The sequence below is a fragment of the Bos grunniens genome, chromosome 1 (genome assembly GCF_055505025.1).
Source record: "Bos grunniens cultivar Pamir isolate PY7600 chromosome 1, Bosgru_T2T1.0, whole genome shotgun sequence".
In the NCBI taxonomy this organism is placed as follows: Eukaryota; Metazoa; Chordata; class Mammalia; order Artiodactyla; family Bovidae; genus Bos; species Bos grunniens.
The window spans coordinates 146,771,010-146,796,120 of NC_141165.1; the positions used below are offsets into that span (position 1 = coordinate 146,771,010).

At 39.9% G+C, this 25,111-nt stretch overlaps 1 protein-coding gene across 1 annotated transcript in view; it reads left to right on the forward strand.

Annotated features, from left to right (window-relative positions):
* JAM2 (junctional adhesion molecule 2) overlaps positions 1 to 20,348 on the forward strand; it is a 73,277-nt gene extending 52,929 nt beyond the window's left edge. Inside the window, 8 exon segments of the mRNA XM_086412546.1 lie at positions 1,042 to 1,107; positions 7,363 to 7,470; positions 8,528 to 8,680; positions 13,715 to 13,917; positions 16,200 to 16,299; positions 18,968 to 19,079; positions 20,207 to 20,252; positions 20,254 to 20,348. Coding sequence (XP_086268672.1) covers positions 1,042 to 1,107; positions 7,363 to 7,470; positions 8,528 to 8,680; positions 13,715 to 13,917; positions 16,200 to 16,299; positions 18,968 to 19,079; positions 20,207 to 20,252; positions 20,254 to 20,295 — 830 coding nt within the window. The 3' untranslated portion in view covers positions 20,296 to 20,348.
* Positions 20,349 to 25,111: the final 4,763 nt, after the last annotated feature.

The window sequence follows — 25,111 nt, forward strand, 5'->3', positions numbered from 1 at the left end:
TCAGAGATTGAATTAGAAAGTTTTTAGCTCCTGGCTCAGCTACTTTGTTATTTAAGCCTGGATCATGTGTACCACGCTAAATCACTTCCACTATTGAATTTTATCAAGTAAAAGAATTTATGAAAACACCTTTTAAAATGAAAACTTCTCTGTAAGTTTACAGGGATGATGATGATGATGATGTCATCACCATTATCATCATCGTCACATCACTTATCAGACTTCATAATCCATCAGTCATTTCAACTTACGGACCAGTCCTGGAAAAGTTATTGCAGTGTTTAGGAGGAAATCGAATATATTCTGTTTGCATTTTTCATCAGAGTTTTATATACAAAGTTTACAAGCATTTTATATTATTTATACATTTCATAGGCAAAAATATGTTAAAGGACTTTATATTTAGGTATAGTCGGGGTTAAGCTCAGAAAACAATTTATAGCCTTACATAGGGCAGTAAAAATAGTTAGCTTTTATTCACAGGGAACAATGATATCTTTGACAGTGCTAGATCACATATTAGGTTGAATTAAGGACACAAACACTTTTTTAAGAATTGAACTTGCAAGAGTGTGTTGTCTGTGGGGACAGCAGGGGTCAGGGGAGGAATGCAAAAAGATTAATGAGTTTTGCTTTGGGAAATGCTTACAGGGCTAAACCGAATTGTAGAAAATGGAAAACACATATATAGTTTGCCTTGGCTTTTCCTGTTTTTTTTTTTTTTAATTTATTTTTAATTGGAGGATAATTGCTTTACAATGTTGTGTTAGTTTCTGCTGTTCCACATGTGAATCAGCTATGTGTATACTATACATCCCCTCCCTCCTAAGCCTCCCTCCCACTCCACAAGGTGATCACAGAGCACCAAGCTGAGCTCCCTGTGCTAGGTTTTTCAGATTTTGATACTTTAAAACTGAAGTATTATGAATTGTGGGAAACCGTCACCAAACTTTAGGCCAGTTTTCCTTCATACTGCATCCCATTCAGACATTTGATGGACTTTGCACTATTTTAATTATCCTATTTGTTTTCATCTTTCAGATCATAAGGCCTATGGATTCTCTGCCTCAAAAGATCATCAAGTGGTCACAGCAATAGAGTATCAAGGTAGAGTGCCTTGCTCCTTTTCACGAGCTGTATTGTTTGAAGAACTCACGGGGATGACATGCGTGTCTTATTTGTCAGAAACTCACTTCACACTAGCTCCTCTGCTGAAATGCTGCTCCCTGCTCTTTCTACCTTGAGAAGTCTTTCTCCACCTCCTCAGTGGAAATTTTGGACATTCCATGAAAGGCTTGATGTACAAAGAAGGTCTCTTATTACATAAAGTATTTGCAGCAAAAAAAATCTAATTTGCAAAAAAAGAGATGGAAATCTTGGAAAGTTGCAAGGTTAGCTAGATTTAGTCAATGGAAATTAACACTGCAATTAAACTTCAGTTCAGTTGAGTCTCTCAGTCGTGTCTGACTCTTTGCAACCCCATGAACCGCAGCACGCCAGGCCTCCCTGTCCATCACCAACTCCCGGAGTTCACCCAAACCCATGTCCATTGAGTTGGTGATGCCATCCAACCATCTCATCCTCTGTCGGCCCCTTCTCCTCCTGCCCTCAATCCCTCCCAGCATCAGGGTCTTTTCAAATGAGTAGTTCTTCGAATCAGGTGGCCAAAGTATTGGAGTTTCAGCTTCATCATCAGTCCTATCAATGAACACCCAGGACTGATCTCCTTTAGGATGCACTGGTTGAATCTCCTTGCAGTCCAAGGGACTCTCAAGAGTCTTCTCCAACACCACATTTCAAAAGCATCAATTCTTTGGTGCTCAGCTTTCTTCACAGTCCAACTCTCACATCCATACATGACCACTGGAAAAACCATAGCCTTGATTAGACAGACCTTTGTTGACAAAGTAACGTCTCTGCTTTTCAATATGCTGTCTAGGTTGGTCATAACTTTCCTTCCAAGGAGTAAGCGTCTTTTAATTTCATGGCTGCAGTCACCATCTGCAGTGATTTTGGAGCCCAGAAAAATAGTCAGCCACTGTTTCCACTGTTTCCCCATCTATTTGCCATGAACAGTATGAAAAGATAACATTAATATAACCTATTAAGGATATCATTTTTTAAATTTATTTTAGCTTCTTAAAATATTTGTAAGGGAGGAGTTGGTATTTAACAGATATAAAGTTTCAATTTTACAAGATAAAAGAGTTCTGGAGATTGCTTACACATCAATGTGAATATATTGAACACTATTGAACTGTACAGTAAAAATCATTAAGGTAAATTTTAAGTTATGTGTATTTTATAACAATTTTTTTTTAAACTTTAAGGATCTAATGTGTACATGCTCAGTCACTTCAGTCATGTCTGACTCTTTTTGACCCATGGATTAGTTCGCCAAGCTCCTTTGTCTGTGGGATTCCCCAGGCAAGAATACTGGAGGGGTTTGCTGTTTCCTTCTCCAGGGGATCTTCCTGACCCAGAGATCAGATCCACCACATCTCTTGCATTGGCAGGTGGATTCTTTGCCACTGAGTCACCAGGGAAGCCCCTAAGGATCCAATAACAACAACAAAAACAATTATTGCTGTTCAGTCGCTCAGTTGTGTTTGACTCTTTTCGACCCCATGGACTGTAGCACGCCAAGCTTTCTTGTCCAAAAAGAGTTATAGGAGTTTTTATCAATTTACTTTAGTTTTGACTCTCTACTACTTTTCTGAAGGATCTTTTTACCTAGAACACATTAATAATGCTGGGCAACCTGAAAAATTACTATTTCTTAAGTGTGATACTTCTTTACATGATAAACATTTAAGAAACTGATTTCAAATGTCTGATCTCTCTTTTGAGGCATGTCTTAAAAGACATATATGTAATGCTCATATATGAGCAGCCTTATGCAGAGAGTGTTCAACTGTAAGTCAGAATTTAATAGCATGCTTTTCTCCACAGAAGTAATTTATGGCAATTTGTCAGAATTACTTTGGTAGTACCAATTCTATTCTTGCATTATGTAAGATTTTGATGATTTCTAACTTGAGCATAGAAGTGAAAATCAAACAATAGTCGACAATACAGCAACTAGAAAAATGAATATTCACAATGATTCTGTGTGATTCCTAAAAATGATTATTTTGCTACATGTTGAAAAGAATGCCTTTTCCAAACAAAGAATTACCTTTTCTCAATCCAAACCAACACAGGTATTTTTGGCAATGTAATAATCATCTTAATAGAAAAACTTGGTGCATTTTTATATTTCAATATGCCTTGTTTGGGAAAAGTATGATTTATATCTACATTATTTTCTTTGCTGTCTCAAACACAGGTAACACTTCAGTTCAAATCTGAGTAATTTGGTAGCAAATATATGATGGTGTTAAGTATGGATTTTTGTCATGCCAGGGCAAGCTTACAACTGTAAGTAAGAGAAGTACCTCATGAATGAAAGGAATAATGACCATTTATGGAGCATGGACCATATGCACCCAAATGTGTAAATATATTATCTCATTTAATCTCTATGACAGCTTTGCAAGATGAATAATATTGCTCTTCTCATTTTACAGATATGAACACAACTATATCTTTTTATAAAAAGTTAAATAATTTGCCCAGTAGCAACACATCTAGTTTATGGCAAAGGTCTGATTCCAAAGCCTGTGCCTTAAACTACTATATTATGACATCTTGGGTTTCCCATGTGGCGCTAGTTGTAAAGCCTCCATCTGCCAATGCAGAAGACATAAGAGATGTGGGTTCGATCTCTGGGTGGGGAAGATCCCCTAGAGTAGGAGATGGCAAGCCACTCCAGCATTCTTGCCTGGAAAATGCTATGGACAGAGTTGCCTGGTGGGCTACAGTCCATGGAGTTGCAAAGAGCTGGACACGACCAAGCAACTGAGCACATAATATGGCATAATGAGCCAGAGGGCTATATACAGAAAGAAGAGCATGCTGGTCGTGAGTTGAATTTTGGCTGAAAAGAGAGAAGAAGGTTTGTAGTAGTTAGCTTCTAAGTCTAGCTCAGTTCAGTTCAGTCACTCAGTCGTGTCCGATTCTTTGAGACCCCATGGACTGCAGCACACCAGGCCTCCCTGTCCACACCAACTCCTGGAACTTGCTCAGACTCCTGTCCATCAAGTCGGTGATGCCGTCCAACCATCTCATCCTCTGTCGTCCCTTTCTCCTCCTGCCTTCAATCTTTCCCAACATCAGAGTCTTTTCTAGTGAGTCAGCTCTTTGCATCAGGTGGTCAAAGTATTGGAGCTTCAGCATCAGTCCTTCCAATGAATATTCAGGACTGATTTCCTTTAGGATTGATTGGTTTGATCTCCTTGCAGTCCAAGGAACTTTCAAGAGTCATCTCCAGCACCACAGTTCAAAAGCATCAATTCTTTGACGCTCAGCTTTCTTTATGGTCCAGTCTCACATCCATACATGACTTCAGGAAAAACTATAGCTTCTAAGTCCATTGAGTTCTTTATCCTCAGATGTTGGCCCCATGCTTCTAGCAGATGTACTGTTTCTCACAGCTTTGGAGGTCAAAGTGTTTCCATGCTTGTAACACTCCCGAAGAACCACAAGGTGAAATTCAGATTCTAGGGAGTTGAAAAATCCAAATTCCCTCTTTTAAGTCTTTGGTCAAATATCACCTTCTAAATGAGGCAAGCTCTTACTACTGTATTTATTTAAAAATTACATTCCCTTCCCCCAGCATTCCCAAACTCCCCGGACTTTGATCTACCCTATTTACATAGCACTAATGACCTCTTCATGTACTGTATAACTCACTTTGTGATGTTTGTTGTGTGTCTGACCCCCTGCAAATTGTAAGATCCCAAAGGGCAGGGATCTTTGATTTCACTGCTATAGCTCAAGAACAATGGCAGACACACAGTAAGTACTCATTATTGTTGTTCCTTAGTTGCTAAGTCCTGTCTGACTCTTTTGCGACCCCGTGGACTGTAGCCCACCTTTTGTCCATGGAATTTCCCAGCAAGAATACTGGAATGGGTTGCCTTTTCATTCTCCAGAGGGTCTTCCCAAACCAGGCATCAAACCTGCATCTCCTGCATTGGCAGGCGGATTCTTTACCACTGAGCCACCTGGGAAGCAAGTACTCAGTATACTTTGGACAAATTCCATTTCTCCATATTTTATATGGTCAATGTGATTGAAGCTGGAATAGAGTTACTGCACTTAAGAAAACTTGGTTACACTATTTAACATAATTTCTACAGAGGTTTTTCATAGAGTAATGAATATAGAAATCAGGAAGAATTCACCAAAAGGGGTGTGTGTGTGTCCAGTTAGATACGTGAAACAATGTGATTATTTGAGTATAAACGTATTCCTAAGACCTAGGAGTGTGTGCTAAAAATGAATGTGGGTGTGTGTTTAATTGTTGGAAACTCAACAAAATACGGGAAGGAAACCTATCTAAAACTCAAGACTCCGGAAGGCCACCGCCCATTCTCCTTAATCAACAGAACAGAGCTGTGTTTCCTCAGACAAGTCCCTCGGCACACATTCGTCTGTGTAGCGTGGTTGTAAACATGTCTCTAAAATGATGTCTGTTTGTGATATAAAACCTGCTTTTAAAACTTTAGACATCCTTAAACACATCTTTCAGATTGTTTTCTCCTCTTTCTTTTCTCTGTCCTACTTTTTATTTGCCATGACCTGTTATTCTATTTCTATGTTTCTAGCAATGTGTGTGGAACAAGAAAAAATGTAGAAACTACATGTAACAGAAAAATCATACTTCTGTCACATAAAAATCATTGCTGGGTTAATATTTTCATGCATATTCATGTAGGTTTTTTGTTCATATCTATTTGTATATTTTTAATAGAATATGTCATGTAAATACAAGTATGCTTTTTTAATCTATCATATCATTTAACATCTTGAAATAATTTTTAATGGTATCAGAGATATAGAAAGGATTTTTTAGTATAGTTTCTCTTCTAGTTAAATATAGTGTTTTTTAGGTCAAACTATAATATACTGTGAAGGAAAAACGTTTCAGAAATAAGAAATTGAGGAGAATGCTGCTTAATACTTTGTAATAACCTATATGGGAAAAGAATCTGAAAAAGAATAGATACATATACATGTGTAACTGAATCGCTTTGTGTGTGCCTGAAACTAACACAATATGGTAAGCTATATCCCAATGTAAAATAAAAATTAAAAAAAAAAAACAAAAAGAATTATGAAGTTGACACTCTGGAGAGCCTGGTTGAAACATCCTTTAAAAATGCACAGGACTAGAGGTTTCCATTTGGCAACTTGAAGCAGTTGGTAGGCGGGCACTGGTTTTTTCCTCCCTGTCGTCTTGTTCGGACAGCTAAAAGAGAGGGCGCCTTGGGTAGTTCCTGGAATTCCTTTATGACGTAAGTGCAGTAAATTGCCTGTGGTAATGTGACCCTGGGGAGCTACATTGAGGCGGTTAGACCTGAGGCCTGGATTAAATCTTTTTATATTTTTTCTGGATTGAGGTGAAGGTGAGGTGGATTTATTTGGAGACCATGTTGGGTTGGTATTCATGTACTCACAGAGAAGACTATCAAAGGGTGCTGGGTGAGAAGGTAGCGTGCTGAGGGGCCATCTGAAGCTCCATACCGTGACCTGGCCTGGGCCATATGTGCCTTTCTCAGGCAGTAGGTGTGAAGCATCTACTACTGACCTCTATCCTGGCACTCATCACCGGAACTCCATCATCTTATTTGCCTCATCTCCTGGGCTCTAAACTCTTTGAAGACCAAGATGGGAGAGAAAGAGTTAATTAATCATAGCCCTTTCTGTAAAGGACTTACTACATCCAGGCCTGTGTGCTTTGCATCTATTATTGTATTAGTGAAAACATGTTGCTCAGTTGTCTGACTCTTTGCGACCCGGTGAACTGTAGCCCGTGAGACTCCTCTGTCCATGGAATTGTCTAGGCAGAAATACTGGAGTGGGTAGCCTTTCCCTTCTCTGGGGAATCTTCTGAAACTCAGGGATCGAACCCAGGCCTCCTGCATTGCAGGAGGATTCTTTACTGTGTGAACCACCAGGGAAGCCCATTTGTATATGAAGACTCAACAACTCTATGAGGTATTGTCTTATTTTACAGATGGGAACTGAGGCTCAAGAACTAGCAAAAGTAGCGTAGTGACACAAAATTATTTTGCTAAAGAATTTCAGAGCTTTCCCTTCATCTTTAAATTAAGCCAGCTTGGTACCTGATGAGGAAATTTATGAATAAATGAATTAATGAGTGGATAAAAGAATAAGGCTGTTTAAAATCTATTAAGTAAAATATAATCTCAGAGGAACAGTTAGAAAACAAATATTTTTTGTTGTTGTTTCTAGAGGCTATTTTAGCCTGTAAATACCCAAAGAAGACCGTTTCCTCCAGATTGGAGTGGAAGAAATTGGGGCGCGGTGTTTCCTTTGTCTACTATCAACAGGCTCTTCAAGGTAAGAAGTTGTAGACTCAATGAGGTGAGAGAAAGAGAGCGCCATATACCCCAGACCCTTTGATTCACCAACGAGAACAGGACGTGGCTAGTGACTGAGAATGTGTTTCTGTAAGTGTGATGTGAAACCAGCAGAGTGAAAGTGAAGTCACTCAGTCGTGTCCGACTCTTTGGGACCCCATGGACTGTAGCCTACCAGGCTCCTCTGTCCATGGGATTTTCCAGGCAAGAGTACTGGAGTGGGCTGCCATTGCTTTCTCCAAGTGTGATGTAAAACCAGGAGAAACCAAGACCCAAAACAGAACAGCAAAAACAGAGGACAGAATAGAAGTGGGTGAACTCCATGGAGGCTCTGGACTGTTCATTTTTCATCTCACTCCTAGAGGATGTAAGATAACAGTTGTTTTTGCCAGTCCGGTAGATTAAATTCTTGACAGAATGGAAGAAAAGATGGTGTGGGGTTGGGATGGAGGGTCGCTGCTCAATTTTAGTAATAACTTTACCCTATTTCCGGGTGATCCAGAAAGCTAGGTCATCACTGAGAAGCTTAGGGGGTTGGCACTTCAGATCAGATCAGTCGCTCAGTCATGTCCGACTCTTTGCGACCCCATGAATTGCAGCATGCCAGGCCTCCCTGTCCGTCACCAACTCCTGGTTGGCACTTAGGGGAAGGTAAATATGACCACCTTTATCCAGTGTTTTCTGTATAAAATTTTTTGTTGCACATTTCTTTATACTCCCTGATCTTCTTGTTTTATATGTAGTGAGCTTTTAAAGTGTTGATAATGATAGATACAATGCAATGATGCTGGGATTTAGTTCAAAATAATCCAGTGGTTAGAACTGAGTGTTCTTTTGTGACAGTATAAGATTCTAAAAAAAAAAAAAAAAGAAAAGAAATTAGAAATAGCAGCACTCATAAACAATTTTAAGGTTTTAAATTGAGTTTATTAATAGGAAAATAAATGCAGTGATTACTGAACAAAGTGATTAGAAGAAGGTAGTGTATAGAAAGTTATTGCCTCATTATTAACATCATTGTCTTCTTTTTCTAAAAGGTGATTTTAAGGATCGAGCTGAGATGATAGATTTCAGCATACGGATCAAAAATGTTACAAGAAATGATGCCGGGAAATATCGTTGTGAAGTTAGTGCCCCATCGGAACAAGGTCAAAACCTGGAAGAGGATACGGTCACTCTAGAAGTATTAGGTGATGTGCTTGTGTGTGTGTGGTTACTGTTCCCGCCCTCATCCCCTCACCCAGCTCCAGAGCAGTGAGGCAACTCAGGGCCCCAGGGAGTAAAGTTATAAAGGTGGACCTCCAGCACCACCTTCCCGGTAGCAGCCTCTTCACCTCACTGGCTGCTGACATTTTACTATTACTACTTCATTGTGACAAAGTCTCTTTCCAGTTAAGACTGGGGTAAATCTTAATGATCCTACACTGTGTGCATGCGTGATCAGTCGTGTCTGACTCTTTGCCACCCCATGGACTGTAGCCCACCAGGCTCCTCTGTCCATGGGATTTTTCAGGCAAGAACACTGGAGCAGTTTGCCATTTCCCTCTCCAGGGGATCCTACACTGTACATAGAAGCATTTTCCTCAAGAGTTTATTTTTCAGTCACTTTCAGCATATGTAGTGATTCTCTTATTATATAAAATAGTCTCAAGTGAGATGATAGAAAACCAATAAAACAAAAATGTATTGGAGTTAGCAAATGCAAACTATCATATATCTAATGAACAAGGTCCTACTCTATAGCTCAGGGAGCTATATTCAGTCTTCTGTGATAAACCATATTGGAAAATAATATGAAAAACAGTGATTATATGTGTATGTATCTGAATCACTTTGCTGCACAGCAGAAATTAACACAACATTGTAAATCAAGTATACTTCAATAAAATAGACTTTTTAGAAACTATAGGCTGGGGAAGTATAGAAGTTATTCTGGTAAGAAAAGAAATTAGCATTTATTGTGCAGCTAGTATGTGTTAGGCTCTTTCAAGTGTGTAATTTTACCACGGACAACCTGTTTTTTATGGATGAATATATAGATGTTAAGTGATTTTCCAGGGCTGCACAACTAGTGTCTGGACCAATATTTGGATCCTGATAAGGTTAAATGCAAAGCCAGTACAATTAGTTACTCTAAGATGCACTGATAGACAGTAACTGCCCATGATGATCACTGGTGGAGGAACTGATCCATTCTTCTCTTAGATGTCACTATAAACTGTCAAGCAAAGAGAATAAAGTAACTCCTCTTCCTTTTTCTATTATATGTAGGCTGTTTCTAAAATACTAATGATGTACTGTTACAGAAGAAATTTAATTCAGAAAATCTTGCAGGAGATTCAGCTGGTGTATTAGTTTTCTGTTGCTACATAATAAATGATTACAAACTTAGCAGTTTAAAATACCACCCATCTGGGACTTCCCTGGTATACCAGTCACTAAGACTCCATGCTCCCAATGCAGGGGGCCCTAGTCAGGGTACTAGATCCCACATGCTGCAATTAAGAGTTTGTGTGCCGTAATGAAGATTAAAGATCCCACATGCTACAACTAAGACTCCGCTCAGCCAAATAAGTAAATACAAACATTTTTAAAAACCCACCTGTTTATTAGCTCAAGGTTCTGTAGATCAGAAGCCTAGCACCATGGCTGGGTTGTCTACCCAGGGTATCTATCACAAGGCTGAAATCAAGGAGTCAGCTGGGCTCAATTCTTGACTGGAGGTTCTGGAGAAAACTCTGCTGCCAACCTCGTTCATGCTCATTGGCAGATTTCACTTCCTTATGATTGGGCTTCCCTGGTAGTTCAGTTGGTAAAGAATCCGCCGCAATGCAGGAGACCCAGGTTCAATCCCTGGGTGAGGAAGATCCCCTGGAGAAGGAAATGGCAACCCACTCCAGTATTCTTGTGTGGAAAATCCCATGGACAGAGGAGCCTGACAGGCTACAGTGTGGGGTCACAAAGAGTCGGACACTGCAGAGTCACTAAACCACCTGGTTGGTGAACACATAGTTGTAGAACTGAAGTCCCCATTCCATGCTGGCTGTCAGCTGGGGCCACACTCAGTTCTACAGCCGCCACATTCCTTGGCCTGTCCATCTACAACCTAACAAAAGCATGGACTCCTTCTTGTGTTTGAATGTCTGATTTCCCTTCTGTGACTAACCAGAGAAAACTGCTTTTTCAAAGAGATCATGTGGGACTGGTCCCTGGTGGTCTAGTGGTTAAGACGCTGCACTTCCACCACAGGGAGCAAGGGTTCCGTCCCTGATTGGGGAACTAAGATCCCACATGCTGCAAAGCACAAGTGAAAAAGAAAGAAATTGAAAATAATGAATGAGAACCTACTGCATAGCTCAGGGAACTCTGCTCAATGCTCTGTGATGACCTAAAGGGAAGGAAATCTGAAAAATAGGGGATATATGTATATATGCATAGCTGATTTAAGAACTGACCCATTGGAAAAGAGCCTGATGTTTGGCAAATTGAGGGCAGGAGGAGAAGGAGGCTACAGAGGATGAGATGGTTGGATGGCATCAGTCACTCAATGGACATGAGTTTGAGCAACTCTGTGAGGTAGTGAAGGGCAGGAAAGCGTGGGGTGCTGCAGTCCATGGGGTCGCAAAGAGTCGGACATGACTGAGCGACTGAACTGAGCTGATAGCTGACTCACTTTGCTGAACAGTAGAAACTGACACAACATTATAAAGCAACTGTGCCCCAATAAAAACTAATTTAAAAAATCAAGAGGTCATGTGCTTAGGGCAGAACCATCTATGCAATCTCCCTTCCCTTAAAGACAGATTTGCAACCTTAATTACAACTCTAAGACCCCTTCAGAGTAGGACCTACATTTGTGTTTGGTTTGAATAACTGAGAGAAAGTGTATACACACCAGGGCCTGGGAACTTGGGGGACCGTGTTGAATTCTGCCTACACAGACAGCTCTGGGTTTTCCTGGATTTAAGAAACGTCTGGTTTACTTTACAAATTTGACTTGACTTTAAACCAGACTTTCCGTAAATCCAGGAATAGGATAGAACCCTAGAATAACACTAACACAGGTATTTTCTTTCTTGGCCTGAAAAGGATTTTTGTTTGAATACTGGTCCTGAAAATATTCTCAGCTTTGACTTTGAATATAGTTGATAATAATACATTAAAACCATTGGTGAGAGGGAAAGTAGAGATTGTTTATCTAAAAAAGAATAATTGTTGTAGTAGCTAATGTTGTGCTTCCTATTGTAACAGGTAAGCCTTGAACTCTCAGTGAGTGGCTTACATGATAGAAGTTTCTTCCCTCATGTGAGTCAAGTCTAAATGGTTGGGGACAGAGATAATAGTTGTAATAGATAATAGACAGATAATAGGTAATATAGATAGATAGATAATAGATAAATAATAGATAATAATAGTCTTTGCATCTCCATGGACTATATCCTGTCAAGCTCCTCTGTCCATGGAATTCTTCAAGCAAGAATGTGGGTTGGGTTGGTGTGGGTTGCCATTCCCTTCTCCAGGGGATCTTCCCAAAGTCAGGGATGGAACCCAGGTCTCCCACATTGCAGGGAGATTCCAAATCAGTAGAGGTCCAAGCTAATGCAAGACTAACATCTTCAATACATAGCTTTCTGAGGTCACCATGGGTCATGACACCTAGCTGGTAGTGGGAGGGGTAGGAGTATTACCAAACCCAGGTCCCACTGCTTGCCCCTCGAAAGCCATTCAAGAGGCCAGGTTGCTGGAAAGGAAGTGATGTGAAGTGAAAGTCGTTCAGTCTTGTCTGACTCTTTGCGACCCCATGGACTATACAGTCTATGGATTTCTCCAGGCCAGAATACTGGAATGGGTAGCCTTTCCCTTCTCCAGGGCATCTTCCCAACCCAGGGATTGAACCCAGGTCTCCCACATTGCAGGTGGATTCTTTACCAGCTGAGTCACAAGGGAAGCCCTGGTGGAAAGAAAAGTGTGCTTTATTTTGGGTATTGGCAATGCTGGGGACAGGGGCAGGGGGCAGCCCTGTCCAGACCCCAACTGCCCTCACCCCCCAGCAATCAAGGGGTAAGAGCTTTTATATACAGAGGAGGGTGTTACATGCAGAAACAGCACAGTCAGCTCTGACAGTCATCTTGAGATTGGTCATTGGTAGTCTGATCCACACCATCTTGATAGTTTTAGGTACAATCTTCAGTTCCAGGATAGTTTGTTTCCATTTCTTTGAGGCCAATTCTCAGAATTGTGGCAGCTACAGTCTGGGCATCATGAGTTAGCTTCTCCATCTGGGATTTCAGTATCTATAAGACAGGCTATGGCTCAGAATATTATCTATAGCCCTTCAGAAGGAATGAAGGTCCTCGACTATGCTTAATGACTAAACTGTTGTTATTTGGTCTCTTTTGACTGTTTTCCTTTGTTTCTGCATTTTCTCACTTCTCTGATTAAACTTACTCTTTGACTAAATTTTTTCCACAGACAAAAGGCAGGCAGAGTGTATGATTCAGGTAACTCAAACTGGGGCTCTGTAACAACCTAGAGGGAGGGAACATATATATACCTATGGCTATTTCGTGTTGATGTATGCATGCGTGCTAAGTCACTTCAGTCATGTCCAATTCTTTGTAACCCTATGGACTGTAGCCCACCAAGCTCCTCTGTCCAGGGGATTCTCCAGGCAAGAATACTGGAGTGGATTGCCTTGTCCTCCTCCAGGGGATCTTCCCAACTCAGGGATCGAACCAGTGTCTCTAACTTCTGCTGCATTGGCAGACAAGTACTTCACCACTAGCGCCACCAGGGAAGCCCCAGTGTTGATGCATGGCAAAAATCAAACCAATATTGTAGAGCAATTCTTCTTCAATTACTAAAAAAAAAAAAAAAAAAAAAGGCAGGCAAAGGACATGAGGGGAGGATGGGGGCAGGGGCAAGGACCATAGGGTCCTGCTCCATTTTAGAAGGAAGGAATGGCGAATCATACAGGAAGTTTTTCTAGGTCAAGGCTGGGAATAGCATGTATTCCATTGGCTAGAACTCATGCATGTGACCCCATCTGGCTGCGAGGGGTCTGGCAAGTGTGGCCTGGCTGTGTGCTAGTGAAGAAAGGAAGTGGGTCTCTTGAATAATAGCCAGTCTCTATCACAGATGTCCAATAAGTCCATCTTCACCGGGCTGTTAATATACTTCTTCAGCTTGTAAATAACCAATGCCATTTGACGTCCAACCTTCAGTGGCTCCGGCAGTTCCATCATGTGAAGTGCCCAATTCTGCTCTGCGTGGAACTGTGGTAGAGCTGCGATGTCAGGACAAAGAAGGCAACCCAGCTCCTGAATATACATGGTTTAAGAATGGCGTCCCTTTGTCAGAGAATCCAAAACTTGGCTCCCAAATCACCAACAGCTCATACACAATGAATCCAAAATCTGGAACTCTGGTAAGGTCATTTTAAGCATTGGCCTAATAACTGTCTTGCATTTGGGAAAAAGAAATTATTAGAACTAAAATAATGTGAGTAGAGGGCTGATACCATTGCTCATTAAGTAGAGAGAGGCAAGGGGAGCAGGAAGGATGGAGCCACTCACACAGAGAAGTGATGGGAAACGCCGCCATAGGGGACGAGAAGACAAAACAGAGGACTGGGGAGCTGGGCACACGGAGCTTGGCACCAAGGGCCTGAGGCATGACTGAGATGGTCATGATGACGGATCAGGCCTGGAAAGGTACCACGTGCAGTCTCATATTTATACTATATGCATTTACACTAAATGCATGAAAACTCTCTTGGGAAAGGGAATTCTCCTACACCATTGGCGGAAATGTAAACTGGTTCATTCACTATGGAAAACAGTATGGAGATTCCTTAACAAACTAAAAATAGAGCTACCATATGACCCAGCAGTGTCACGGGGCATATAGTTTTCCCGAGAAAACTAATTTGAAAAGATACATGCACCTCAGTGTTTATAAAGCACTGTTTACAGTAATCAAAATGTAGAAGCAACCAAAATGTCCATCAACAGATGAATGGATAAAGTACATGTGATGTGTGTACATATACGTGTGTGTGAAATAATGCCATTTGCAACAACATGGATGGACCTAGAGATTATCATACTAAGTGAAATAAAGACAAATATTGTATGACATCATTTATATGTGGAATCTAAAACACGATACAAATGAACTTATAACAGAAACAGACTCACAGAGATAGAAAGGGACCTTATGGTTACCTAAGGGGAAAGGGAAGGATAAATTAGGAGTTTGGGATCAGCAGATACAAAGCTACTATACATCAAATAGATAAACAACAAGGTCCTAATGTATAGTACAGGGAACTGGATTCAACATCTTGTAATCAACTATAAGGGAAAAGATTCTGAAAAAGGGTAGAGATTTATATGTATGTATAATTGAACACTAGAGACTAGCACAACATTGTAAATCACCTGTACTATAATAAAAACTTTTTTAAAAAATCGAAAATGGGGGTGTCCTGACCTCGGTGCCAGCCATGTGAGAACAGTGCCTGTTGCCAGCATGTGCTAGGATGTCTGTCGTTAAACTCTGCCATGACTAGCTCATCAAAAACTCTGTGACTTGAATATCTAATACTTTAGCTTTAGTCCAGATTGATGGATCAAAAAGCTTTTCTGAGGAATATTGATGGAAACCTATTTTTAAAAAAAGCTCTTTCGAGTTAATGACATTTACAAATAAAGGTATTTTACTGTCTCATCTCTGACTTTTTAGGGTCGAGGTGGGAGTAAAAGAAGATCATTAAATCTGAAACTTTTTTTTTCATTCAAAGTAATGTGTCAGTTTAAAAATGCTGCATTTTTAGCAGTGCAGGATCACTGCCACAATCATTGTGAGAAAGTTTTGAAGGCATGGTAATAAAAATTCTAATGAATTTTAAGAGAGTATAATGTTTTTTTTCCTCCCTTCAATCTGCAAGTGTACAGTAACATTTAAAACCTAGATCTTCTGGTGACTAATAAAGCATATCGGTAAAGTGACTGAAGGATCAGCATGTCAGTGGGTGTGATTGCTCAATAAGGAAGGACGCCCTGGCCCTTTCTGAGTCAGCAGCCTTAAGTCAGCAGGTCCGAGTGATTTTACACTGAGAAACTGGGCAGAAAATCTGCTTTCACACTTGGCTATATTTACTTCGCAAATTTATTTCTTCTCAAAGCAGGTGATGAAAAGCCCCAAGGCGAGTCTGAAATGATATAGATTCGCTTTCCTCAGCCCCAACCCTTGAAATATCTGTGATGTCAAAGGGGTGCACCAGGGTAGAGCCAAAATGGGTTATTTTCTGAGAAATGAGCAAAACAGCCTCCAGCATATGGATGACAGCGGCTTCCTTTGAATCCCCAGTTATCATGTGCTGGAAGATCATTTTTGGTTTCAGTCTAACTTATTATTTACACATAAACCTTGGCTTTGAGTTCATGGTGACTATCTTTAAAGGAGCCTGGTCCTTGGGACTGACGATTCCATAAAGTGAGAATGCACAAGAGAAAGCTTTCTATCCCACCATGCTGAAAGATGCAGAAAGAAGAGGGATGTGGACAGTGGGTAGAGAAGAGAGGAAAAGGCCTCAAAGAGGTCAAAACTCTCACTGTTTCTAGGCACATATATTACATGAGGTTCTTTTAGGAGTCTACTGATAGAGTTATTGCTTAAAGATATATTTTTTTCTTCCATGAATAGCAATTTAATACTGTTTCAAAAATGGACAGTGGAGAATATTCCTGCGAAGCCCGTAATTCTGTTGGACATCGCAGGTGTCCTGGGAAACGAATGCAAGTAGGTAAGCATGAAATATTAGGACGAACAAAGAGTTTGCAGTTAGAATGCACAGTTATTTAAGAGTGGAGGGAGCGAGAGATAGGTAAAGGCTATGTCATGTGAAGGATAAACCAGAGGGAATGTTTAAAATCAGCTTGACATAATGTTACAAAAAAGCAAAGATGCTGTTTTAATCCACCTTCCAAACAAGCCAAGGATATTTATCATTGTATTTTACAGATTTTGGAATAATTATTGAAATAATATGCTCAGCTGAGCAATCCTCTTTCAAACAAAAGCTCAAGAGTGTTGTTAAGTGCTCAGGGTCAAGGACTGGGAGTAGGGATCTGAATTCCAGCTTTGCCACTTATGAACTGCATGCTCTTGAATAAGTTAATTAACCTCTGTGCCTCAGTCTCCCCAAAATGGAAATAGTGAAATACTGTCCTCATAAGGTTGGTATGAAGATTAAAATAATATTCAAAAGTGTTAGGATGGCATTGGTGAATTATGAGCTCTGTTAAGTATTGGCTATTTTAATTGTTAATTTTTTCAGTCCCCCTAAATACTATGTTTATACTTATTGCAGGCTAAAAAGACTCTTTTTTGTTATTTTTTGGGGTCTTTTGACTGTGTCTTGTGGCTTGCAGGATCTCAGTTCCCCAACCAGAGACTGAACCTGGGACACAGCAATGAAAGTGCAAGTCCTAACCACTAGGCCAGCCGGGAACTCCCAAGACATGTTGAATATAGTTATGGATCTAGTTTGCTGTAAAACATAATTCATATAAATTACATAAAATAAGTTTCTTAGAGTCCAATAAAATTCAGATTCAAGAATCTTTTCAGATTGCATGAATTTCAGAATGACCCTGATAGTTTTTATCAGTCTTACTTGTAATAAAATATTTTAATTCTTTCTTGTATGAAAGTCATTTGTTTGAAAATGGTTGTGTAATAGGGATGAACTGGAGATAGCACCCAGAGGGTTAAAGGTCACTCCGGAGGGCTGCACTCTAAAGCAGAGTACTGAGGGCTCCCCCTGACTCAGGAAGTTGTCTTCAGCTTTGTGGGGTCAGAAGTTCATTTATTCAGTGCTTTTTGAGGTATGCAGATGTGTAGGCAGTAAGTCATACTGTTTATGTACGGTTAACTCTTAGCATCATTTTTTTTTAAGAAAACATTCTTATTAGACTTCAGGATATCCTAAAGTAAAGCTATTCAGTACTATACTCTAATTTCCACAAGTTTGAATTCCAGCTCTTTTTGAAATTCAGGTATACATACTATCCACCTAACTGACTCACAAGCTAAATGTTTATAGTTAGACGTGAGCATTTCCTTAAATTATCAGAAAATATCCCTCTCAATGCTGCTTTAGAGTTATTAGAAAAATTCATCCTTTTTCTTTTCTTTTAATGCTCGTATTTAATATCAATTTAGCCTCATCTTAAGAAATACTATCTATGAAGTCATAGTTTTGACATACTAGTTGGTTTTTTCCTAGCATGCAGTAAATAAATACATAAAATTTAGAATTTTATGTTTTCCCAGTTCAGTTCAGTTCGGTTCTCTTTGCGACCCCATGGACTGCAGCATGCCAGGCTTCCCTGTCCATCACCAACTCCCAGAACTTACTCAAACTCATGTCCATCGAGTTGGTCCAACCATCTCATCCTCTGTCATCCCCTTCTCCTCCTGCCTTCAATCTTTCCCAGCATCAGGATCTTTTCCAGTGAGTCACTTCTTCGCATCAGGTAGCCACAATTTGGAGTTTCAGCTTCAGCATCATCTTTCTGATGAATATTCAGGACTGATTTCCTTTAGGATGGACTGGTTGGCTCTCCTTGCAGTCCTAGAAGCATCACTTTAATTTGAACATGATTTCCACATTACCTACACTTTCTGGTATAAGCTGACTCAAAAGTTAGAATTACTTTGTTTAAGGTTCATCCCTTGATCCTAGATGTTTCACAGTCTTGGTTTGGAATTCACACCTATGGAAATTCATAATTCATGAAGTCTCATTTCCAATTTTCTTTTTGAATTCTCACCAAGAACTTGTCACCAAAACCAGATCTGTTGACTATTCTAAATCAGTGCTTTGTAAAGTGTAGAAGAAAGTGAATCGTAGGTTTGCTGGTTACTCCCAGGCTGCTTCACTGTACAGCTCCACAAGATCCTACTTCACACTGAGCACGTGGCTGCTTTCCTTTCGGCCCGAATAATGATACCTTCCTTTTATCGCAGCCTTTTTTTTAAAAAGAAAGAACACACTATTTTCATACGTGTTACTACATTTTCTATTTAGTGAGGCATAAGGTGGGTAGTATTGAGAATACTTGAACTCACTGAACTTTAAAGTTCACTTGTAACCTGATATTTAATCATATGGATTATTGTGTCTCCAAATGCATGCCAGAGAATGCCATATGTTTGTATTTTATTTCTGGATCATAGAACTTTTTCAAATATAACAGATTCTTATAAAACTTAGCTCTGTTAATATTTCCAGCCAATTTTGAACCGTGTCCTGTAAGTGAGTTAGTTGACCAGACTTAAAGAGCATGAAACCATCTGTTGTTTATGGTGTGTCTACAAAGGGGAGCTTTTTGAGCTTTTGCAACTGAATGACTACATCAGTCCATCTTTGTGACACGAGTTCATGAATGGATTCTTTTGCATTCCAGATGATCTCAACATAAGTGGCATCATAGCAGCTGTAGTCATTGTGGCCTTGGTGATTTCTGTCTGTGGGCTTGGCGTGTGCTATGCTCAGAGGAAAGGCTACTTTTCAAGTAAGTAAATTTCACTTTGCTAGAAAACTTCTGCGGATATTGAGTTTTCTTCCGAGACACTGTTTCTCCTAAGGGGCTCTAACAAACTCTGGAGAATATTTTTGGTTAACTTTCCTGCAGTAGGAAATGTTCAAGATGACACTCAGGTGAGTCATGAAGCATTGTGGCAAACATAGGGAGGAAAAGACAGAGCTGTCTCACCGCAACATTTCAGGAAACACCACAGAATACGCGAGGCACCCTGGAGTGGCATAGTGCAGCAATACCAAGAGATGCAACGTGGGTGGGTATTTATAGCACATGTACATGTATTTAAGATCCTTTTAAGTTAGGAATTGTGCTTCTTAAGATGTAAATTAATTTCTAGTTTTATGATAAAAATTTCACTGGAATAAATCTGTGAAATGTTTTATCAGTGTAGAACAATGGAATGTTAAATGTCACATTTAGTACAAATGTATTTAGAAGAGAATTGTTCAGTAAAAACTAGAAAGCTATAGTATTATAGTTGCTTCTGAGGTTTTGATTTCTTCGGATTTAGGTCTCTTGGAGCTCCTATTTGGTCATACAGTAAGTTTGAGGTAAATGGATGAGATTTTTAAGTGCTTTATTCTCTTAATGCATTTCTTTACTCCTAGCCATTTTGTGGTGAACACTACTTTTGGAAATTAGGTTTAAACTTTTTTTTATACCAAAATAAATTTAAAGGGAGTTTCTAATGATACTATAAATATGTATTGTAAAATGTTTTCATGAGTGTGGTTTCAAGGATATTGCCTGTTATTAAAAATAACTGCTCTGTGAGTTAATAAATAGCCGTTCTTTTGTACTGTGTTTCAATCCAGTCCAGTGTAATGTAATCCGGCTGAGTTCCCCTGCTGGTCGTCCATGGAAGTACAGACAGATTAGATTGCTCTTTAAAATTCTTGTCATCTCTTATCTCTACCTGCAAAAAATGTCTGTCCGAGTGTTTTTATTAAAAATTTAGTAAACAGTTTTTCTTAAAATAATGAATTACTTGAAGATTTTATATGAATATTATTAATTCATTAGCTAGGAATGTTACTCTCATGTTCATCTAGCAGAAAACCTCTCTAGGAGAGTTGTTTTCTTGAACTTGCATATCAGAAGGGGTTGGCAAACTGTGACTCATGGACCAGATCTGGTCTGCCACTTGATTTTTCTATGGACCACAAGCTAAGAATACTTTTTGCAAATAAAGTTTGCAATCTATCTGATAACAGGGCATTACTGTTGAACACCAATTAAGAAAAATATCCCCCCAAAAGAATTCCATGCTTCTAATTAGCAGACCTGTATTACTAGATTTTGATTATTATTTTTTTATTTCAGTGGGTTTATTGAAAGTTACTTGAAAAAAATCTGTAAGTGCTTGGCAAAAAAAAATGCATGTGCTTTTTTTTTTTTACTTTTCATCTTATATTGGAGTACAGTCGATTGACAATATTACATTAGTTTCAGGTGTACAGCAAAGTGATTCCGTTTTATTATGATTTCTTAGTTCATTGATAAAAATTTTTGGAAATTTGTTTCTCTTTTGTTATATTAGTACCTACTTAATATCCTTGGTTTTACCTCTTTGCCCACAGAGCCTAAAATATTTACCTTGTGGGCCTTTACAGAAAAAGTTTGCCAACCCTCCATTTAGAAGGTATAAATGTCAGCAAGTGAGAATCAAAATTGAAAACAAGTAATTAATTCCAAACTCATTTTTATATGAATCTGTATCATACCCTATTAATTCTTATATTAATGGTATTTACTTATTCTTTTGTAGAAGAAACATCTTTCCAGTAAGTATACTTTCTTAATGCATACTTTCCCCCATATCAACTGCTTTTTTGTTAATCATCTGTTTAAAGTCAAAAGTGGGAAGTTGGGTTATTTGTGAGGGTTTAATTCTTTGGGCAGTGACTTGGATTCATCAAGAAACACATCCCACCTCATGCCTACTTGTCAATGATGTTTAATTATCTAGAAGAGAAATGCACTGTGCTTAGTCACTCAGTCGTGTCTGACTCTCTGCGACTGCATGGACTGTAGCCTGCCAGGTTTCTCTGTCCCTGGGATTCTCCAGGCAATAATATTGGAGTGGGTTGCCATTCCCTTCTTCAGGTGATCTTCCCAACCCAGGAATCAAACCCAGGCCTCCCACGCTGCAGGCGGATTCTTTACTGTCTGAGCCACCAGAGAAGAAATAGAGTCACTAATTTGACTTCTTAGGCATTTGCACAGTACTACGTGAAAAAGCTTTTTTCTCTATGTTTCTCTAAATTTAAAATGTTCAAGTAAAATTTTCTGTAGTAGTCAATTTTACATTTAATTGGATACCAATTATGTGTCCAGTCTTGTCCTAGGGACTGGTAACACAGCAGTGAAAAAACTAGACCAAAAAACCCCTCTGTCCCATGGAGCTTACATTCTAGTAGAGGAAGGCGGAAAGTAAATAAGTATATGAGCTCAGCAGTATGTCAGACTGTGATAAGTATAATGGAGAAAAATAAAGCAGGCAAGAGAACAGAGAATGCGGAGGGGAGGAGTGGAGATTGTCCTTGTAAATAGGTGGTTAGGGAGGGCCTCGCTGATGAGGGGACATCTGAGAAAGGTCTGAAGGAGGGAGGGAGCCAGGCAGATAACCATGAGACAGACGCGTGTTCAAGCAGAAAGGAGAGATCAAGGGGAAAGGCTGGGCATGCCTGGCGTACCTGAGGAACAATAAGGGGATCAGTGTGGTTGGAACAGAGTGAGAACAACTCGAGGAAGACATGCGTGAGCACATTAGTGTAGTGGGGGCAGATTACAGATTACACGCCAGCTCTTCCCGGCAGAAGTTTGGCTTTGGCTCTGAGTAAGATGGGACATCACTGGAGAACCTTGAGCAGAGAGGTAGCATACTTAATTCTTAAAACTCACACTAGCTGCTCTGTTGAGAATAAACTGTAAAGGTGACAAAGCGTGGAGGAAGCAGAGAGGCCAGTTAGTTAATTACTAAATAATCTAGACAAGAGCAGATTAAGGACACTCCCAAAATGATGGCATCGACAAGGTCAAGAAGTGATGGTCAGTCAGTTCGGTAACTCAGTAATGTCTGACTCTTTGCGACGCCATGGATTGCAGTGCGCCAGGCTTCCCTGTCCATCACCAACTCCAAGAGCTTACTCAAACTCCTGTCCATCAAGTTGGTGATGCCATCCAACCATCTCATCCTCTGTCATCCCCTTCTCCTGCCTTCAATCTTTCCCAGCATCAGGGTCTTTCCCAATGAGTCAGTTCTTCCCATCAGGTGGCCAAAGTATTGGAGTTTCAGCTTCAGCATTAGTTCTTCCAATGAATATTCAAGACTGATTTCCTTTAGGATGGACTGTTTGTATCTCCTTGCAGTCCAAGGGACTCTCAAGAGTCTTCTCCAATACCATAGTTCAAAATCATCAATTCTTTGGTGCTCAGCTTTATGGTACAGCTCTCACATCCATACATGACTTCTGGAAAAACCATAGCTTTGACTGTACAGACCTTTGTTGGCAAAGTAATGTCTCTGCTTTTTAATATGCTATGAGGTTGGTCCTAGCTTTTCTTCCAAGCAGCAAGCATCTTTTAATTTCATGGCTGCAGTTACCATCTGCAGTGATTTGGGGACCCCCCAAAATAAAGTCAGCCACTGTTTCCACTGTTTCCCCATCTATTTGCCATGAAGTGATGGGACCAGATGTCGTGGTCTTCATTTTCTGAATGTTGAGTCTTAAGCCAGCTTTTTCACTCTCCTCTTTCACTTTCATCAAGAGGCTGTTTAGTTCTTCTTTACTTTCTGTCATAAGAGTGGTGTCATCTGCACATCTGAGGTTAGTGATAATTCTCCCGGCAGTCTTGATTATAGCTTGTGCTTCATCCAGACCAGCATTTCACATGATGTACTCTGAATATACATTCTGGAGAAGGAAATGGCAACCCTCTCCAGTATTCTTGCCTGGAAAATCCCATGGACGGAGGAGCCTGGTGGGCTATAGTCCATGGGGTCGCAAAGAGTCAGACACAACTGAGCGACTTCACTTTCACTTCACTCTGAATATAAGTTAAATAAACAGGATGACAATATACAGTTTTGACATACTCCTTTCCCAATTTGGAACCAGGCTGTTGTTCCATGTCCAGTTCTAACTGTTGCTTCTTGTCTTGTATACAGATTTCTCAGGGGGCAGGTCAGGTGGTCTGGTATTCCCATCTCTTTCAGAATTTTCCACAGTTTGTTGTGATCCACAGTCAAAGGCTTTGGCATAGTCAATAAAGCAAAAATAGATGTTTTTCTGGAACTCTATTGCTTTTTCCATGATCCACCGGATGTCGGCAATTTGATCTCTGGTTCCTCTGCCTTTTCTAAATCCAGCTTGAACAACAGGAAGTTCACAGTTCACATACTGTTGAAGCCTGGCTTGGAGAATTTTGAGCATTACTTTACTAGCATGTGAGATGAGTTCAATTGTGCGATAGTTTGAACATTCTTTGGCATTGCCTTTCTTTGGGACTGGAATGAAAACTGACCTTTTCCAGTCCTGTGGCCACTGCTGAGTTTTCCTAATTTGCTGACATATTGAATGCAGCACTTTCACAGCATCATCTCTTAGGATTTGAAATAGCTCAACTGGAATTCCATCACCTCCACTGGCTTTGTTTGCAGTGAAGCTTCCTAAGGCCCACTTGACTTCTCATTCCAGGATGTCTCATTCCAGGCCCTAGGTGGGTGATCACACCATCGTGGTTATCTGGGTCATGAAAACCTTTTTTATATAGTTCTTCTGTGTATTGTTGCCACCGCTTCTTAATATCTCCTGCTTCTGTTAGGTTCATACCATTTCTGTCCTTTATTGTGCCCATCTTTGCATGAAATTTTCCCTTGGTATCTCTAATTTTCTTGAAGAGATCTCTAGTCTTTCCCATTCTGTTGTTTTCCTCTCCTTCTTTGCATTGATCACTGAGGAAGGCTTTCTTATCTCTCCTTGCTATTCTTTGGAACTCTGCATTCAAATGAGTATATCTTTCCTTTTCTCCTTTGCTTTTCGCTTCTCTTCTTTTCTCAGCTATTTGTAAGGCCTTCTCAGACAATCATTTTGCCTTTTTTGCATTTCTTTTTCTTGGGGATGGTCTTGATCACTGCTTCCTATACAATGTCACAAACCTACGTCCATATTTCTGCAGGCACTCTGTCTATCAGCTCTAGTCCCTTAAATCTATTTCTCATTTCCACTGTGTAATCATAAGGGATTTGATTTAGATCATACCTGAATGGTCTAGTGGTTTTCTCTACTTTCTTCAATTTAAATCTGAATTTAGCAGTAAGGAGTTCATAATCTGAGCCACAGTCAGCTCCCGGTCTTGTTTTTGCTGACTGTATAGAGCTTCTCCATCTTTGGCTGCAAAGAATATAATCAATCTGATTTTGGTATTGATCATCTGGTGATGTCCATGTGTAGAGTCTTCTCTTGTGTTGTTGGAAGAGAGTGTTTGCTATGACCAGTGCATCCTCTTGGCAAAATACTGTTAGCCTTTGCCCTGCTTCATTTTGTATTCCAAGGCCAAATTTGCCTGTTACTCCATGCATCTCTTGACCTCCTACTTTTGCATTCCAGTCCCCTATAATGAAAAGGACATCTTTTTTGGGTGTTAGTTCTAGAAGGTCTTATAGGTCTTCATAGAACCATTCAACTTCAGCTTATTCAGCTTTACTGGTTGGGGCGTAGACTTGGATTACTGTGATATTGAATGGTTTGCCTTGGAAACGAGCAGTGATCATTCTGTCGTTTTTGAGATTACATTCAAGTACTGCATTTCCTACTCTTTTGTTGACTATGAGGGCTACTCCATTTTTTCTAAGGGATTCCTGCCCACAGTAGTAGATATAATGGTCATCTGAGTTAAATCCACCCATTCCAGTCCATTTTAGTTCGCTGATTCCTAAAATGTCAATGTTCACTCTTGTCATCTGTTTGACCACTTCCAATGAACCTTGATTCACGGACCTAA